Source organism: Lagopus leucura, unplaced genomic scaffold, assembly GCF_019238085.1.
Source record: "Lagopus leucura isolate 7727_CA_CO unplaced genomic scaffold, USGS_WTPT01 Super-Scaffold_100045, whole genome shotgun sequence".
In the NCBI taxonomy this organism is placed as follows: Eukaryota; Metazoa; Chordata; class Aves; order Galliformes; family Phasianidae; genus Lagopus; species Lagopus leucura.
The window spans coordinates 789,951-805,725 of record NW_024962292.1 but is presented as its reverse complement, the minus strand read 5'-3'; the positions used below and the strand labels follow the sequence as shown (position 1 = coordinate 805,725).

General features: G+C 42.5%; 1 protein-coding gene across 1 annotated transcript; it reads right to left on the bottom strand.

Moving 5' to 3' along the window:
• Positions 1-2,815: 2,815 nt before the first annotated feature.
• Positions 2,816-14,606, bottom strand: PCMTD2 (protein-L-isoaspartate (D-aspartate) O-methyltransferase domain containing 2). The gene is made up of 6 exons (XM_042884771.1): positions 14,521-14,606; positions 12,068-12,400; positions 10,507-10,609; positions 8,609-8,780; positions 7,515-7,638; positions 2,816-6,134 (listed from the first exon to the last, which is right to left on the bottom strand). The coding sequence occupies exons 2-6, from the start codon at positions 12,372-12,374 to the stop codon at positions 5,752-5,754; spliced, it is 1,089 nt and encodes a 362-aa protein (XP_042740705.1). The 5' UTR covers positions 12,375-12,400; positions 14,521-14,606; the 3' UTR covers positions 2,816-5,751.
• Positions 14,607-15,775: the final 1,169 nt, after the last annotated feature.

Below are 15,775 nucleotides of genomic sequence, written 5' to 3'. Positions count from 1 at the left end.
CTGTCAAACGCAGCACACAGTACAACTTTGGGGATAGTTATTGCATGTATGTGTAACATCTGGAGAAATGCATTTCCCATCACTTCTGGGCACTTTGAATGCTACCGATAAGAGATTTTAAAAGGGAGACTAACAGATAAATAGCCTGGAAATAAAGACCTAAAATCCCCCAGCTGGATGCATTTTGCCACGTCATAGGAAATTGGTCAGATATTATTCCAAATATTTTAGTTAATGCAGTTTCATAACACAAAGATACCACTCAGGGAAATGCTGGGGCTTTGGAAGAAAACAAAGGGGCAACTAAGGGGTGAAGAGGGAAAGAAACAATCAGAGCAACCATATTTGGACTGCAGTAACTCCTGCAGAAAACACACACCACAATCTGTTCAGCTCTTTGGAGGATTTAAAAAATGCAAAAAAGAAAGATGTGTGCCCAGCTTAATTTATCAATCTTATCACTATAAAGACACTTAGAATGAAAATAGCTTTAACATTACAGTTACCACTGGGTATGTTCTTACATGTGTATTTTAAACAGACATGAGCGTGAAGCATTAAGGCTCGGCGTGAAGCATCACATCATTCCACATCACCTGTGCAATCAACCCAGAGCTTCCCATGAACTTGCACATCTGCTTTGTACTGTACATTGCAACACAGCTAACACAGGGAAATAGTACTTACCCCGGGCAGCCTGCAACCTTCCCAGTTTGCTTTCCCCCTCAGACACTTTGTCACTTGAGCACTCAGAGCAAAAGTGGTGGGCTTTTGGGTTTTTTTTTGTGTGTGTGTGGCTTTGCGTGGTTATGTTTGCCAGCCTCCCCTCTCAAAGTCCTTGTCAATCAAGGTTTATATGATACCTTCCAGAATATATTAAGATCATATATCTTCTCTTCACTCAGAAATATTCCAGGTATTTAGCCTTGTGTGTCAACGAACACTGGACAAGTTGTCGTCATACAGCAGCTGATGTCTCATAGCTGATCACTCCCAGAGCATCAGGCGTGTCAAGCTTGGTAAAAGCTATTTTATTTCCAACCGGGAAGAAGGCATAATGCAGCAAGTTTTCTGCACCTAAGGCTCAATCAATCCACTGTTTGTTTGCATTGGCATCACTTGGGAAAGCAGGCAAGTTTGCTCGACACCTCCCCAGCTCCCCTGTGCACCCAACTCATGGTTTTGTGCATACTGTCCTCTAGTGGCCACTCAACCTGCTCCTACACAAACAAGTCGTCTCCACCTTCCATGCACATCTGGACAGCTCACGGATTCTGCTTTCAGTTATGTGCCACAGCATAAACCAACCACCTGCAAAAAATAATCCCTTTCCAGGTTTGTTTCCATTGCTGACCGGAGAGCTGCGCTGCTCATCAGTGTGCAGTCTTTGCTTGGGTTGTCATGCAGTTGGTGGCAGCTTCTGGAAGGGACTGATGTGTGTTTATGTATTCTGTGAGATTTGGACAATTAGTAAAGCCAGCAGATTTAACAACAGCCACGTGAGCATAATGGGAATAACTGGAGTGCAAAAAAGCAAGTTCTGCAACCCTGAATCTACTTAGAAGCAGATCTTTGCTTGAAGTTGAGGATACCTTTCCTGCTCTGCCCATCTCCTCCCCATGAGGAATGAGATGCTATGAAGCACTACCAGTCACAGTTCCATTACACATCCATTAGTTCATTTTATTTTGCATTAACATGACAAATTGTTTAAAAAAAGAGTGTGCAACTCTGAACAAGAACCAAAAGTTAACTCCTAAGTGACTGGAATGAATGTTCTTGTTTGTGCCCCTTGCTTAAGTATTTTAGCCTGTGCTAGAAAGAATTCCACACTAACATAGAAGAAATCTGGGGTTTTCTTGTTTTTAAACACCCTTGCATTGTCTTCATCTACCACTTCTGTCCCAGCAGAAGAATTTCAGAGTACACCTTCTGAAGATTTCATCACTTCCCAGGGAATTGAGACATATATTTTACTATGAAGTGAACATAAACATTACCTGAAACATAAACATTACCTGTCTTGACAAATTTCATCTACTTAACACCATTACAACACATCCTCAGCTTTCCAAAGCAGGAAGGGATTTTTTTTTCCTAGCAAGCATCACATGAAGGAAAGCATTAATGCTGCACTATTTCCATTTCATAGCTTGTAAAAGGACATTATCGTACACGCAGACAACAGGAAGAAACGATCTACAAATAACTATCACATGGAATAAAGGTCAATAGATACACTCTATTAGTAACAGCTGGGTTTGCTATTATAAACAGTTCCCTATTACAATTGAAGCCAAAGCATTATTCTCAACACTAGTGAAAAGGAAGCCTTGGAATAAGCTCCTAAAATTGGCATTAAGTAAGAATTAAATCACAGCACAGGAGGTAAGAGAGCAGTTACAAAGATGGTGGTAATTGAGAACACATTAAACAAGGTCTTGTCACATTTGGTTTAGAGATTGTGTCTGGTAACAGAGAAACAGCCTAAGTGAGCTCTTGATACCTCTGCTCTCTATAAACCTATCAGCCAGGTGAGTGAACTCACTTGTTTTCTATTAAAATCCAGACCAGTGAGTGCTGTGTATGCCAATTCCAAAACAAATCTTGCACAACTCCATTACATAAATGTTTGGAAATCATCAGATGGGCAGGTTTCTTTTGATTACATTCTGAGGAGGTCATCTAAAACAAACTATGCACCTGCACCATATGATTAAGTGCTCTTAACCAGTGTTTAGTGTCTTAACTTTCAATTATGGAAATAAGTACTTAACTACAAAGCATTCTAATCACAACACGATGCAAAGCCACGTTAAGAAGGCTAAAAAGTCTTTACTGAATTTATTGAAACAGAAACACTCATTAAAAGGAAGTTTTACCACTTTTGTGTGCCTCAGGCCAGTTCAATCCATTCCCACACACAGATTTTTCAGCTTACACACTGGTGATTAAAGCAGCTTGAAGACCATTTCTTTTTTGCAAATTTACTGCGCTGTCTAAACCTAAAGGGAGTCACACACAAAGAAAGCAAAGACTAAAAAAGAAACAGTCAAAGCAGGTAAAACTCACAGACAGCTTACAGACCACACAAAAAAAACCCCCAACCAAACAGTGATGCCATAATTACTAACAACACATACAAAAACTGCAGTACAAGTGCTTGTGCAGAGGGAAAATGCATTTACAGTTCCCCTTCCTTTACACACTATAAGCAATGCTATTTCACAATTACAGTACACAGAAAACTGCTACTACGAGTTTGTTTGGATCTGGGGGGTTGTTTTTTTGGCTAGGGGACAACCAAGAACATATTTTCTGTATAAATATGTATTTATTTACTCAACCTCATCCAGAAAACCAGAATACTGCAAAAGTCTAGCAGATGTAACACAAAGGCAAAGCTGGTGAAAATCTGTGATAAAAAAAATACCTTTGAGAATTGGAAAATTGGGGAACGGTTAAAATAACAACACAGAGCTAAACAAAAGATGCTCTCCCTCAACTGGCCAATGTTAACAGAATCTCAATCAGGTTCATTAGCATGACATGAACTTCAGGTGCCAATTTGAAAAGTAACTTCTTTATGACATCCATGAACAGTTCTGCCATTAATAAATGGAAGGATGACCTGCCAGCCAGAGGTAAAACGCACCCTGTATATGCAGAGGCATGGAAGCTGTGCCACCACACAGAAAGGTGCACACCTGGTCTGACAGTTATTCTAAAGAAATAACTAACAAACACAGAGATGACAGCCTTTGAGGAAGCGCAAGAAAAACTTTATGCAGATTTTATTATGCCTCCATTTATCATCATACACGGAATTCTCATCTGCAGAAAGAAATCCCCTGTGGTTGCCAGATGTACGAGATGGATGCTTGAAGTTTACAGGAAGCCATCAGCTCAGTGGCCACAGAACCACCCCACTCAAAATAAACCAAAAAAAACCCAAAGGAGCAAGGAAGATGATTCAATAGCTTGGGGGCACTGCAGGCAAGATACAGCCTACAGCTGCTTCAATACCACGTGGCCACCTGCCACACCACACCTACCAGATCATCATCTCAAAGACCAAAAAAAGCCCATCAAACAAGGCAAAATTCTCCAACTTGGGTTGAGATAACTACGAGGAATCTGTGTGTTTTTCAAGCTGCACAGAACTTTGAAACTCTACTTATCATTACATTGTGCAACTCAATGCCACTACATGAATAACCAGCTTTTTTTTTTTTTGGCAAGAGAGTCTTATTCCTCCTCAGGAACTGAGGAGACAGCTTAAAATAGATATCAAGGTGATACCGATGTAAGTGCTTCTGATGGGGTAACATCTTTCATAACTTCATTACCTACTAAGTGTTTTTCTGCCGCCATTCTTTTCGGTTTTACCCTCAGCCATAGGAGTACCACACATCAGTATGAGCTCGAGGGTTTCTTTTCAGGCTATGTTGGTCTATGCAGATTTGTCGAAGCAAATCAGCGTGGAATCTCCTCCCATCAGCATTACAGGAAGACTTAGGAATAAAAATCAAAAGTCAACACCCATAAAACTGCACTGCTCTTCTGTCCATTGATGCAAGTCTGTTAAAGCATCTATTTCTTTGTTGCAGTAATAAACTGCCAAGGCAACCTCATTCCACTTGCTGTATGTGGACTAACGTGTACACAAGCTGCATTCCAGCCACCCTGCTATGACAAGGGTGCACACAGGAACACCTAAGTCAGAATTACATCAATTTGGTGTTCCAGAGTTTCCACATATCCTCCACAGACCTCTTTGGCTCATTTCCCAGGATACAAACCATGCCCAGGCTAGAGCTCTGCGCTCCACTCCAGTCAAGCAGATTTTAGTTCACACATCACTGCAAAACCTGCAGATCCTGCTTTCACAGCCAGTATTCACCATCTCTGCTGCCCATCTCCTCCCTACCCTCATCCCCATTCAGGATTACTCTGTAAACACTTCTGGAGACAACAGTCACAACTTTGAACACTTGAGCATCCTGTCAAAGCTCAGCTTCACTACTCCTCACCTGACTCCACTGCTTTAAAAGAAAAAACAAAAAACAATTTCACATGTAATACTCTAAAACAGGTGTTTCCCACCAAGAAAACGAATAATCTGTAAACATTTCTACCCTTCACTGAAAATCAGTATGTAAAAAAAGCAAAGCTGGGACCAACCAAAGGGGAGCTGATGCCTTCCTTCCGCATTCAAAATCTGGACATCTCAAGAGTAACACCAGAACTTCTTTTCTGTAAAAGTTGTGCTTTTTTTTCACATTTCTAGAAGAAAAAGATTTGCCAGGTCAGCTTTTACTAATAATCTTCATCCTCCTTTGAACACACACCATGGTAAACACACGGCAGGTAGAATGGGAGAGAGCACAGACACCAAAGGTCTTTGGGGAACTGCTTAAGAATCTAAGAACATTTAAAAACTGCAATTCAGTAGAGCAGCCATCTCTGTGCAGTTAGTTTCAGGGAATTAAATCCTCCGTTCTGTAAGCAGTCAAGCACTTCACCAACTTGCTACCTAAGGAATTCCTGCTGTAGAATAAAACTATAGCACACAACCAAGAAGAAAGAGGAAACTTAAAAAAAGCTATAATGTTTAAGTATACAGCAGCCACATTCCCCAATCAGCCTACTGCCTTGGGTGGTCATATTAGCAGGCAAGCAAGTGGTATACGTTTGTCAAGCCCTAAGTAGTATTTTATTTTCTGCCTACTCCCATATCCTAGAAGGAAATTACTTCTCCCTGTAATAAAGCAGGTAATATTTCAAGGGATCAGGCAAAGGCAGACTCAAGACCTTTTCTCTCAAAAAGTTTACAGGGGGATCTGGCTTTAGTTCAGAGGGTTTCGTTTCTTCCTCTTCTCGCCTCTCATCCTCGGTCTCCTCACAGTTGTTGTTATCATCCGATGGGTTGGAGATCCGACTGGCAAAGACCTCTTTGTCCAAGAAAACAATAGTTTCCATGCGACGGCGACGCACACGCCTTCGTTTAAACCTAGGAGGGTTCTTCAGGCCGTTCCCATTTTTGCTCATTGTTTCCTGATGTATAATTCTTTTAATGGTTCCTCGGATGGCGATGCGAGCCAGGTCCTGGAGGCTGCGAACTGCCACAGGGGCTAAAACAAAAGGAAAATCATGAACAGAGATGGAGAAAGTCTCCTCAAGAGCGCTCTCAGGAAAAGCTGCATTTGCTCAAATTAAATCAGGCCACTTGAATTCCCTGCTGCGATTACAGCAACAGCTCCATTCAATTCCTGTCAACGCCGGTAAACTGCATTGTAGCTTCCCAAACAAAATTTAATTACGCATTTCTCTCATTAACTGGAGAGAAAGAATGGGATGAAAGAAGAGTTTCGTATTTTGATGTCAAGTCCTCACAATTATTTTAAGATACGCATTTGGGAGACTGTAAGAATGTGGACTTAGTTACTGATACTGCGACTATTTAATAACCCAGATATTTTCCTTCTGTAGATATCTAGACCTAAAGTCTATTTCAGTTCACCCACAAACGATTTGCCTATTGTGAATTTATTTCAGCTTTGCCAAGTTCTTTATTTATAAAACATAAGTACTATTTATGTTCATCAAAAACCGTTTCAGACGTAGCAGGAGAAGACTGGCTGGAAACCATTTGGTAAAAGTAATTTTAGAAATATACAATAACTTACTGTGTTTAAAATAAAAACCCTCCCACACTAATAGTTTGGAAGACTTCATTTTTCTATGTTTATTTGCTGCCAGCATGTAAATTCACAGCACAACTCATATAGCATCAATGCGTGTCTGCCTACAAAGGCACCATACAAAGCGTGCTCAAATGCAGACTTAGGGGACTTTATGGTGCTGTACAGACTGCTTACTGAGCTGCTTTTTGTCACACAAAGACACCTTTCCAGAATAAGACCAAAGCCTGACTAATCTCTTTATGAGTATCTTTGTCTTTGCCCGTTCTTAAGAGGCCGCTTTACACCGAAGTCTTAAGCTGAAGATTGGGGCCATGGCATACAACTGCACTTCAAACAGCTAACCAAAAACTGCACAACTCAGATTCCTCAACTGTTCCAGGCTGAGGATAATTCTGACTTGTTTTGGGTAGGACTGCATTTGTTCACAGTTACCATTTATGTATTCTTTACCACCACAGCACAGCGCCCAAAAACCATGAACGCAGGTGGTCTGGGATTGAAACAGATGCCTGTAATGACCAGACATTTCCTTAAAGCTTGGGTATAGTTTGTTTTTTTTTGTTTTTACACACAACTTTAATATTTAGAATTTATTCTACACGATTGAGTCAACCTGCTGCTAGGATCAAAGATAGGATTCCTCTGTTGGAACCCAATCAAAATGGACAACTGCTCCAAGAAGGAAAACCAGCTGGAATAATTTTTATGGAAATATACATAGCAACGTCACAACTAAGGAAGCAAGATACATCTTCTAGCCAAACAGCAGATGAAATCCCCCCCATAGCCAAGAACGTTTGTACTCACGCAAGTGAACAAGCCTCGACTTTCCTGAATCTGTGTGGTTGGGCTGAATCAAAGGAGCAAAAGAAACAGCAAGAATCTTCTTGGTTTCCCAGGCAGAAGGACCAGTACGAGTTATCTTAGTTAACTAGACCAAAACAGGGAGATCATTGTCCTTTGTGTGAAATACAGTAAGATTTCTAAATAGAAAATGAACAAGCAAGCCTCTGCCTCTGCAAGTGGCTACAGTACTGGAAATTAATACAGTAAAAAGTCAGGTAATAATAGGAATCAATTGTTTTCCTCCAGAAAATTCAGACATCCTGACTGAATTAGCCCCAGGTAGCTCTGCCCAATGCAATAGAATATAAGCACTGGCAGTTTGGGTCACCCTGCTTTCCTTCCCCAGTCCTGAATCAGAACAGCCACGTCCAACCAGTAAGAAAAAACATCAGTCTCAGATGAACATCCAGTCTTGAAGGAAGACTGCAACACACTGAATATCAGTTACAGCTTAAATCAACCACTAATGCATCTTAATGAGAAGAAGCTCTGCACTGTTAACCCCAGCTACCTTGCAGGAAGTAGAACATCAGCAGCCTAGCACCTTGACCACTCAAGTTTATTAGATTACACCAAATTTTGACGTAAAGTTGGGTTAAGTGATCATCTGAATTACCATATTGAGTTTACAGACAGAGCAGTAACTCACATTTTACTAAAAACCATTGACATTTGTAAATAGGGACAACTTACAAGCTCTTTCATAAGCCAGTTAGAGTATAAAGCCTTCCAAAAAGCAATTTTGTACTTTGTCATAAGTGCAGTGCTAGATTATATAACTTGAACAAAGCCTTCTTACACTTTCCTGCAGCATGGAAATAAAGTTGCAATTAACAACAAAAGATCACCACATGCTATGAATACTGTGGTAGAACTTAAACACTACGAAGCGTTCAGAGTACTGCTTCCATTCTGAATGAAAACTGGTGCATCTCATGCTTCCTGCAATTTGCCAAACCACTGCTGAAAGAAGTGCAAATTAACAAAAAAAAGTTATTGGCTACACTGAGATCAGAATTGAAAACAACTGACAAATAGGTAGAAAGGTACTCAACCTTCTCTTCAAGGGGCATGACGAGAATTCCCCCAACTTTCAAGAGGTTCTTCATGTAGTCTTCATGTTCCTTCTGAACTCCAGCACCGCAGTAAACGCGGTCATATTGAGTGCAGTCCGGGGAAATCTCTAAACAGTTTCCAGTAACAAAAGATGGCTCACAAAATTCAAATCTGAAAGAAAAAAGCAAACCAAAACCACCAAGAAAATGCATATCACACAAGAATATCACAATTTAGCAAATGAATTACTTCTGTGGTTCTGGAAGAATGAGGAGAATGAGAAATACTTCAGAAATATTTCATGGCATTTCTCCTTTGTGTTCTGGAGATGATCAAAAACAGAGCACAGCTGAAGTTTCAAAACCACAAAAAGAACGAGGTGAGAACGCTCAGATGAACACTTCTGAAGGGTATCAAGGCATAATTTCACACCTGATTTGCATAAAATTAAGTAGTGCTGAAGTTTTAAGTTACCTACTGCTCTTTCAGTTATAATATCCAAACGTAAGCGTTAGACCTGCAATTCTAGAAGTGGAGACCTGAGGACTGCTGCACCAGGTCCTCAACATTTTCAGAAGCTCTTAAACGTCTTTCAGATGTTCTGGGGAAGGCTGATGCTTCAGCAACGTGTGCTGAACACAATGGGAGTTTTGCCATTCACTTCAAAATAGCCATGATTTCACTCTTCTTAAAACACTTCTTGTCTGTTTCATTTTTGATTCAGTTTACAATCAAATTGAGTAAATTTTAAATGCTTCTGCTTTCTGTATATACTCCAAAATCCACATGAGCTTTAAGGCCTAGGCTTTAGAGCTGATACAACATATATTCTTCTGCCAGCACCTCAGCACAGTACCTACTTACTCCCAAACACTTCCTCAAGCTTTTGGCTTTTGCAACCATGCTAGGCTTCACAGCAGCTGGCTAACAGCCCCCACACGTGGCATTGTAACAGTCTGATAACCCAGCAGCCATAATCTATCAGCAATGCCAGTTTTCTAGTCACAGTGATTTCTGAATTCAGTTGACTTTTGCTTTATCACTATCTGCCCAGAGAGAGAAAAAAGCCTTCCCTAAAACCCCTGTTCAAACAATAGCAACGTGACTCTGGGAAGCAGAGAGTCATCTGTGTGCAAGCACCTTCCAGGCAGAAAAATTTCAGTCTGCTGCCAGCATCAAGAAAAGATGGCTCTTATCAGCAGCTTTCCAGTACTGCAGTAACAGCACAAAACTGAGTAGTTTGAATTCCATCACTGAAGACTTCAATTTTCTTCCTCCCACAACAGGACGACTTTCAGGTAGCCAGAGATGTTTTCCTTTCATGTTTGAACAAACTGTGAGACAGATCCAAAAACGAGACAGCTACGACTTTTATTGCTGAGGTTGCTTTTGGCAATGGTTATCCTGCTAGAAAGTTATTAATTTTGACAGCAGCAGAATGGATATTGTAAGGGAGAACATAAATCAATTTCCAAGCAGCTTTAGTACTAACTTAATCATTATAAAAATACCTCCTTGTTTTAAGATACCATTTCTATTCTTCTGAGACTAAACATATTAGGTCACTACCAACATCAGTTCATTTTCTTCTGATAACTCGCAGATCACAAGCATAATTATTACTGTCACTTGCAGTTTCCAAGTTGCTATCTGTAATTGCATTGTAAAATAAGTAACTGTTTTCAGCTTCTTTCAGGCTCTGTCACATCACAGCTGCTGGTAGGAACACCACAACAATTTCTGAAACTCCTCCACAACACATATGAGCTTAGAAGGTCACACACTGCAGCTCAACAATCCTAAGGAGCCAGAATCCTCAGATTACCCTGAATGCAGAGTTGCCCCAACTAAAGCCAAGCACATGAGATGGAACTCAATGGCCATTCTGAAATCTTACTTGTCAAAGCTGTCGCTTGTTTTGATGAAGAAGTCCAATTTCTGCTTTGCATATTCAATCACATCAGAATGAAGCTCCACACCGTGGTTAACACCAAAAGGACCTGAAAATTTAAAAGAACAGGTACCAGGAAATGCTAACAGGCAACACAAAATGCAGCACAACTAACACAGTTTCGGTTGCTTCCTGTACCAGATTACTCCCCAAGTAGGCAGCCAGTCAGTGATTGTGCAGAGTCAGGCATCTTACTAATACAATGGGAAGCACAACCCTACACTCAATCTCTGACAGCAAATAAGGGTGTTTTGCACCATCCACTTGGAATCAGCAGGCTTAACTATACAAAGTCGACTGCAGGAGGGAAACACTGACAGTGAAGAAACACTGCTGATCTGAAGCTGATCACACGGGGAAAACTCTAAGGTGTAGAGCATATTTTAATAAATCCTCCTGAAATCTCTACGTTGTTTTATATTATACCCCTTTCTGATAGGCTAAGTTTCCTCATCAAAGAAATTAGGACCAATGACCTCAGTTGTACCTCAATTAACAACAATAAATTAGAAAGATACAGATGTTACTCAGCACTCATGTTTTTTATATTCTGATTGATAACCTTTCCAGGAGGAAGAGTCAACTCCCAGAGTAACATATTGGCAACCAAAGTAATCACAGAATCACAAGGTTGGAAACGACCTGCAACATCACCTAGTCCAACCACCCTCCCATTCCTATTAATACCACAAGCAATCTAACTAACTAACTAACCTAACAAACCTAGCAGAAAACAACAAATGTGACTCCATAAAAGGCCCTGGGATGTAGGAGTGGGGCTCTATCCTGACAAGAAACATTCCAGCAGCTAAAATTCCTTACACCCCCACAAGAGGACAGAACATACCCCATAGCCATTTATTTATCCTGGCAGCCAAAAGCAGACAAACACTGACTTCAGAAATGCTTGAGGGCAGACTGCTATTGTACAATATTACTTTGATGCTTTTCACCTACTGCGGATGTGGTCACAAAACCAGTTCTGATGCATGAACTATGCTTCCACAGATCCTATTCCCCACCTACATATTGATAAGAACCAAAACTGGATGTCAGATGTGTTACAGTCCAGAAAGGACAGCACAAAAAATAACAAGGCACTGAGCAGCTACAGTCAGAGGTTTCTCTGAGCATGCTCAAACCTAGTTTAAGCAACAGCATTCCCACTCCTGAAGTCTTGAACTGGGCTCTTGCTTAAGCAGCAACAAACCAAAGTTTGTGCCAGTCCTGCAGGAATCCACAAGAGTAACCTGTGTAACTGCACTGGTGCCTGCTCCAACTTGCCACAGAAACCTGGACACCATCCAGATCCAGAAAGCAAGCTGCATGAAATCCTGATAAATAGGCCAGCTGAATCAATGCATTCTTTACTTTGCTAGATATCATTTTGTTTCATTACTTGAGGAATGCATCTTTCCTAATTTCAAGGCTTTCTTAAAAAGAAAAAAAATAAGTCACACAACAAAAGCCTAATGAAAATAGTTAGCACGATTGAAAAGTTATTTACCCAAGATGAGTCCAACCATAGAACTCAGATAGCCAGTGCCACTGCCAAGATTCAAAAATGACAGCCCTGGCTGCAGATCCAAAGCTTCCATCACCTCAGAGTAAATGCAGGGTGCTGAAAGATGAATATTTCCATGCTTCCATGCCAAGTCCTTGTAGGCATTGTCTTTGAACTCCTCCAAGTAGTAGTCAGCTCGATCAATGGCACGGAATGCCTGCTCTACCAGCTCTGTCCGGATATATTGTGCCTCCTTCAGGTTATCAATTAACTCATCGTTGTCTTCTCCTGCACTTACTGCACCTCCCATCTTCAACCTTTGTGTAAGCACTAGAACTGAAGAAGAATAAAGAGAAGGTGAGGTGCAAAGAATGCATCTGAGCTCAGGTATGCTGCTGCATATCCTTTGTGAGAGACTGGTATGTACCTGAAGGTCAACAAGCAGCAAAAAAAAAAACCAAACCAAACAAAAACAAACAAACAAACCAAAGAAGCATTACTACCATCCCAGCCAACCAAACCATGAAGAAAATAGAGCAGATCTGGTATTTAGTACTGACACCAGTAGGGAAAATTAGAACAGATAACTTAGATGATTGTTTTCAAACAACACTGACATAATCCCAGCGTGTCAGCTGTTCCACTGAGCCCTTTTACACAGGGGGTTACTTTAGATGTTATGCTCACAGGTCATTCTTCACTGCGAATCCAAGCAATAAGTTAAATCTGGCTTGCCAGTCAGAAATCTTGCTACTTGTAGACTATTTCTAATGTATCAAGAGGAAATTGAAAGCAGGTTGAAAGGAAAACCTCAAGCTGCACGTGCAAAGAAAACCCGAGGACTGGGGGTTTGCAGAGGTTACAATCTCTGATCTAAATATAGGTACAGCTTGCTTTCCTTAGCAAATGCACTTTCACACAGCTCATCAGAGCACAGGCCATCACCAGTGAAGGACCACAATACAGACTGCAGCTGCTGAGACAATTTTCACCAAATCCAATGGAATCCAAATTATTCCAACCTTCTGTCCTCCATTCCCCATTTAAAAAAAAAAAAGGGGGGGGTGGGGGGGAAGAGCAGCCCTTTTCAAAAAGAAACAACTTTTTTTTTAATGCATTTATTTACAATGCCTTTCTGTGCTCCCAGTGACAACCACAGAAGCAGGAGCCTTAGAATTCGTTCCTGGGATCAGAAGATCTGCCTACAGCGAAATTGTTGGGGTTTGTTATGTTCAGCAAAGTGAAAGTTAAACACTTCCAGAGGAAACAAAAAACCTGCAAGAGCCCAAGAAAGTTTCACAGTATTCCAAGTGACACACCAGCCCCATCACCTACAGAGAGACAGAAAATAAGACGTACATTTATGCAAAGAATTCAAGCTAGTTTTTAATCCATTCTTTCAATACAGCCTCAAACACACCAACCCAATATCAGACCACTAGCAAACCTTGAAGAAAAAGAAAACCACCCCTTTCCTTTCTATAGTAACTCCTTCAGCTTCTCTACACACACACAAGACAACTATGGTGCTGCAATTTCACAGCAAATTTAAGACTTAGGTGGGTTCATCAGCCAACGCGATTCTTCCTTCTCTTTTTACACACAGGTTGACTTGCTGCAGCCACACTTGGAGGGCTGGGTGCCTACGGGCAGCACACACTCGCTGTAGCACTCTGCACTGAAATACTCTTTCCTGAAGGAATTCCCGACTTCTTCTGTTGTTTAACACATTAAGCACTTGCGCTTTTTTTTCTGCTTTTGTTATTAAAAATCTGCATTTTCAGCTTTAAAGCATAAAAATAAAGCCTTTAACAGTGCTGCATTTTGGATCCCAAACCAATACACGCAACCCCCGCTGGGACAACAGGTCTGACCTGCTATCAGCTCAGCAGACAGCAAGTAAGGAAGGACTTACAGTAAGTACGCAGACAGTCCGTAAGGAGCCCCACGGACACACGGCTCCCTACAGGTGTCACTGAAGCATGACTTTCGCTGAGCACTCACTGACCTCCAACAGAACAAGTGTTTTATTGCAGATGGCGGTTTACCCACTTCGGCTAATCCCACATTCGTATTCTTTTCCTGCCTTTCTCCCTTTGGGAGGTGGAACACATAGCATGGGGAGGCGTTACCTTTAACAAACCTTTCCAATTCGGTTCCCCGCACCCCCAGCTGTACTTCGCACACAAACCACAAGCAGATGACAACGCAGGCACGGCACCAAGCAGCCTTCCAGCACCACAGCAGCCCTCTGCCATCTTCACAACCACCCCCCACAGAACGCCCTCCGTCACACGCCTCGAACAGAGCAGCAAAAACAAAGCCCACACGTTACAACGCAATCAGGGCACAAGAACAACACACTAAAGCGCAGTTCTTCGCCTCCACGGGCAGCCTAACATCACTCGCTCTGACATTACGTGCTACGTAAGGATCCTCGTCCCACTGAGCCGTACCTGGGAGGCAGCGCGGCCCGGTTCTACCCGCTCGCTCCCGGCCCGGCTCTGCCCGCAGCTGTAAACACTGCCCCGCCGAGCGCCGGCCGCGCACTGCGCATGCGTGGCACGCACCATCGCGTCGGGGAGGTGGGGAGAGGGGAGAGCATCGCTAAGTGCTATGGGGGCGGGGGCTGCCTGGACGGTACCACTGAGCGCCCCCGGGGGGGGGGGGGGCGGAGGGCTGGTTGGCTGAGTGCAGGGTGGGGCTGTATAGGGGGCCTGTCTATGTTCACAGCAGGCGGTCAGATCGGAGCTGAGGGTTATGGCTGAGCAGAGCAGGAGTAGGTGTAGAATATGTGTAAATACAGCTGAGGTTGCCAGGCTGATATGGCCAGCAGAGCAGGGATAACATCAGGCCAAAGTGCAGAGCGGGTGTACACAGGGACTGGGACAACGCACCGCACCAAGACGTGGCCTAAGTGTGCATCAGGTTTAAATAGAGACACACTTTTTTCCCACTGTGTGCCTTTGCACAGCCTGTGGGCGCATCTCCCAGGCCTTACTGGAGACATCCTTGCTCACTACAGCTCCTTAAGGAGGTTGGAGCCAGGTGAGGGTTGGCCTCTGCACCCCGGTAGCAGCGACAGGATGAGAGCTGATGGCTTTAAGTTGCTCCAGGAGAGGGTCAGGTTAGATATCAGGAGAATTTTTTTCTTGGAATGGGTCCCCAAGGCACAGCTTGGTGTGGGGAGTGGCAGTGTGGGGACATGCCTGTCCCCAGCTGGTACGTGTGGTCCTTGTGCCATCTCTGAGCCTCCTGCACGAAGCCTGGCTGACATGAGATGTCCTGCTGTCATCTGCCAGACTTGGGAAAATGTCATGGGAACCTGGAAGAAAGCATTACTCTAATTGATGTTTGCATTGACGCCAATTGTTGTACTGCATTTTAAGCCTATGAACATCCAGCATGCATGGAGCTGTGCATGCATTTCGGCAAGCATAAATTGCCAAAAAGAAATTCCCTATGAAAATCAGTGAAGAGCTTATTCACCTGACTCCAGGGGCTGGAGAGAACCACGGAGTGTCATCACAAGGCTGCCACGTAGCTGACTCACCTTTTGTGCAGTAGTGTCCCTGTCCCCTAACATCATCTTCCTGAGCGTCAGACACCTGATTTGGATTATATGCAGCCAAGCAGGCTCCTTCAGTGGTTGTAACCAGTATGGTAAGTTCTGAGAAGACATTGGGTAAAGGTGGTTCCTATCACTCGCTC

Bases quoted from the DNA above. Each gene is read 5' to 3' on its own strand.
- PCMTD2 (XM_042884771.1), bottom strand. From the start codon at position 12,374: ATGGGAGGTGCAGTAAGTGCAGGAGAAGACAACGATGAGTTAATTGAT. The intron at 10,610-12,067 runs GTAAATAACTTT...TTAAATTTTCAG, and splicing joins TATGGTTGGACTCATCTTGG to GTCCTTTTGGTGTTAACCAC. The intron at 7,639-8,608 runs GTTGAGTACCTT...GTTTTGGTCTAG, and splicing joins TCATGCCCCTTGAAGAGAAG to TTAACTAAGATAACTCGTAC.